At 54.3% G+C, this 3,448-nt stretch overlaps 1 protein-coding gene across 1 annotated transcript; it reads right to left on the bottom strand.

Moving 5' to 3' along the window:
- Positions 1-2,229: 2,229 nt before the first annotated feature.
- Positions 2,230-2,613, bottom strand: LOC112873101. Its single transcript, XM_025936126.1, has one exon. The coding sequence runs from the start codon at positions 2,611-2,613 to the stop codon at positions 2,230-2,232; it is 384 nt and encodes a 127-aa protein (XP_025791911.1).
- Positions 2,614-3,448: the final 835 nt, after the last annotated feature.

The following is a 3,448-nucleotide window of genomic DNA, read 5'->3' as shown; positions in this document are numbered from 1 at the left end:
TGAACTAAGGTCCTGGGTGCGGCGTGGTGCCCGCAGACCTGACCATGGATATCCTTCAGCAACTGCTTCCCTTGTTCGATCAGGATACAACGCTGCAGGATCTTGGTGTGACTCCGCTTGTAGAGCTCCCCCTCGATGATGATGAAGGACTTAGCGCGGCGTGCGAGCCGTCGGGCCTCTGTCTTATCAGTCGGGAGCACCTCGGGGAGGAGGTAGTCGAAATAACGCGCCCTCCAGTCAGTCGGAGGGTCGGGCCCCGTCGTTGGTTCCAAGTCAAGCTCCATGACCTGGTGGTTAGAAAGGGACGGCGGTTGGCAAGCCTCCAAGTTCGAGGCAAGTGGTTCAGCCGCGGCCTATTCCGGCTCCTCATAGCGGATTGAGGGCTTGTACTGATCACTAGAAAAGATGTCGGATGGGACAGGCTGGCGGCTCGATGCCATTTTTGCCAATGTGTCGGCTGCTTCATTGAGCTGTCTTGGGATGTGGTTATGTTCGAGACCGTCAAACTTGTCTGCCAGCTGATGGACCTCTTGGCAATACGCAGCCATCTTGGGGCTGAGGTAGCTCGACTCTTTCATGACTTGATCAACGATAAGTCGCGCGTCACCCTGGACTTCAAGTCGTCGGATGCCCAGCTCGATGGCGATGCGTAGGCTGTTAATGAGCACTTCATACTCAGCCACATTATTTGAAGTAGGAAAATGAACACGGAGCACATACCTCATGCGTACACTGTGGGGAGAGATAAAGATGAAACCCAAGCTGGCTCCTTCCTTCACCAGCAACCTGTCAAAGTACATCATCCAGTATTCCTCCTTGATGGCTTCTGGGGGCATCTGGGTCCTGGTCCACTCTGCGATAAAATTAGCGAGCACTTGGGACTTGATGGCTGTTCAGGGGGCGTTTGAGATCCCCTAACCCATCAACTCGAGGGCTCATTTCATGTCCTCCCGGTGGTGTCCGGGTTGCGAATATCCTCACCAAGAGGGAAAGACATGACCACCATCACCGGGTGTGACTCGAAGTAGTGGCGCAGCCTCCTTTTGGGAATCAGGATGGCGTACAGGAGCTTCTGAACGTGGGGGTAAAGAGTCCTAGCATCGGCCAAGATTTCGGTTACGAAGTATATGGGGTGTTGCACCTTGAGGGCATGCCTCTCCTCCTCCTCCTGCTCCATGACTAGAGCGGTGTTGACCACCTGCGTCGTCGCCACAATGTAGAGTAGGAGTGGCTCTCTGTCGGTTGGTGTGGCCAAGATCGGGGCCTTCGTCATGAGGGCCTTAAGCTTGTCGAGCACCTCCTGAGCCTCGGTGGTCCACGCAAAATGGTCGGTCTTCCCTAGGAGCCGGTAAAGGGGAAGGCCTCGTTCGCCAAGGTGCGAGATGAAATGGTAGTGCCGCAAGGCGCCCTATGACTCGCTGGACCCACCTTGATGTTCTGAATTGGGCCCATCTTGGTGATGGGTGCAACCTTCTCCAGGTTGGCTTCAATGGTGCGCTCGGAAATGATGAAACCGAGCAGCATTCCCCTCGGAACCCCAAAAATGCATTTGTTGGGGTTGAGTCTGATGCTATTCGCTCAGAATCTGGCGAAGGTTTGCTCTAGGTCGGCCACCAACCAGTTGACCTTCTGGGACATGACCATGTACACCTCAACGATTCACCTGATGAGATCGCCGAAACACCTGAGCATGCAGCGCTGATATGTAGCCCCCGCGTTCTCCAGACCGAATGGCATGGTGACATAATAGTATGATCCGAAGGAGGTGATGAAAGAAGCCGCAAGCTGGTCGGACTCCTTCATCACGATCTGATGGTACCCGAAATACGCATCAAGGAAGTAGAGGGTTTCGCAGCCTGAAGTCGAGGCGACTACCTGGTCTATGCAGGGCAAAGGAAATAGATCCTTTGGGCACGCTTTGTTGAGGCTCGTGTAGTCAACATACATCCTCCATTTCCCGCTCTTTTCTCATACAAGAACAGGATTGGCTAACCACTCGGGGTGATACACTTCCTTGATGAACCCGGCCGCAAAAAGTATTGCGATCTCCTCACCAATGGCCCTGCGCTTTTCCTCGTTGAAATGGCACAGGTGTTGCTTGACCAGCTTGGAGCCTGGCCTGATCCTCAAGGCATGCTCGGTGACTTCTCTTGGTATGCCCATCATATCCGAGGGCTTCCATGAAAAGATATCTTTATTGGCGCGGAGGAAGTCGACAAGCGCGCTTTCCTATTTGGAGGAGAGCACTGTGCCGATCCGCACCCTCTTGTCCCCCGAGTTGTCGGGGTTGATGAGGATCTCTTTGACACCCTCTGTAGGCTCAAAGGATCTGATGCTCCACTTGGAGTCGGACGCCTCCTCCGTGGTTTCCTCCCGGATGACTCCGAGTTCCCCAGAGGCGATGACCGCCGAGACGAGCTCGCAGCTCTCCACCTCGCACTGGTAGGCACGCTGCAAAGAGGAGCCGACAGTGATGACCCCACACGGGCCCGGCATCTTGAGATTGAGGTACGTGTAGTTGGGGATGGCCATGAACTTTGCATAGCATGGCCACCCCAAGATGGTGTGGTAGGATCCGTGAAATCCGACCACCTCGAAGGTGAGGGTCTCCATCCTGTAGTTGGTCGGATTCCCGAATGTTACAAGCAGGTCGATCTACCAAAGCGGTATGTCCTGCTTCCCGGCATGATGCCATGGAATGGTGCTCTGGACGTCTGAATGCGCGACCGGTCGATGCCCATGGCATCTAGGGTCTCAGCGTACATGACGTTGAGGCCACTGGCCCCGTCCATCGGTACCTTGGTGAGGCGCTTCGTGCCAGTCGTGTCAGATCCAGGCCCACGGGACTATGCACATAGCATACATTTCCTAGGATAAGGGATGGGACATGGCCCATGCCCTACATCTATTGTAACTATTCGTACCATAGTAGGACTACTCATACAGTAGTAAAACTTGTCGAAGACAGTAGGAAAACTACCTGAAAAGTACTCGGGTAGGAGTTTTGGGCTTGTATCCAATTAGGACTTCCATGTAAACCGGCCTCCCTAAACTATATAAGGGCGGGCAGGGACCCCCTCCAAACAAGAGATCACCACCGAAGTCAATACAACACACAGGACATAGGGTATTACGCTCTCGGCGGCCCGAACCTGTCTAAACTTTATGTTCCTTGCACCTTCGAGTTTCTGATCTCGGCGACACCCTACCTACAAACTCACCACCTCGGAGGTATCCCTTCGTGGGCGTGGCGGTAAAACATCGACAGCTGGCGTGCTAGGTAGCGGTGTTCATCAAGCATCCACCGGAGAACTCGATGGCATCTCTCAGCTTCACCAGCACCATGCTCAATGAGGGCACAACTTTCATCTTCGGCACGTGGATCTGCGTCACCAACGGCTTGGGTGGCTTCAACAGCCACCGAGCTGACTCCAAGAAGCTGGAGACC

The sequence above is a fragment of the Panicum hallii genome, chromosome 9, assembly GCF_002211085.1.
Source record: "Panicum hallii strain FIL2 chromosome 9, PHallii_v3.1, whole genome shotgun sequence".
In the NCBI taxonomy this organism is placed as follows: domain Eukaryota; kingdom Viridiplantae; phylum Streptophyta; class Magnoliopsida; order Poales; family Poaceae; genus Panicum; species Panicum hallii.
The sequence above is the reverse complement of the archived record's forward strand: the minus strand, read 5'-3'. Positions and strand labels throughout refer to the sequence as shown.

What these genes read in the sequence shown, in the direction of transcription:
- LOC112873101 (XM_025936126.1), bottom strand. Translation starts at nt 2,613, where the DNA reads ATGGAGACCCTCACCTTCGAGGTGGTCGGATTTCACGGATCCTACCAC.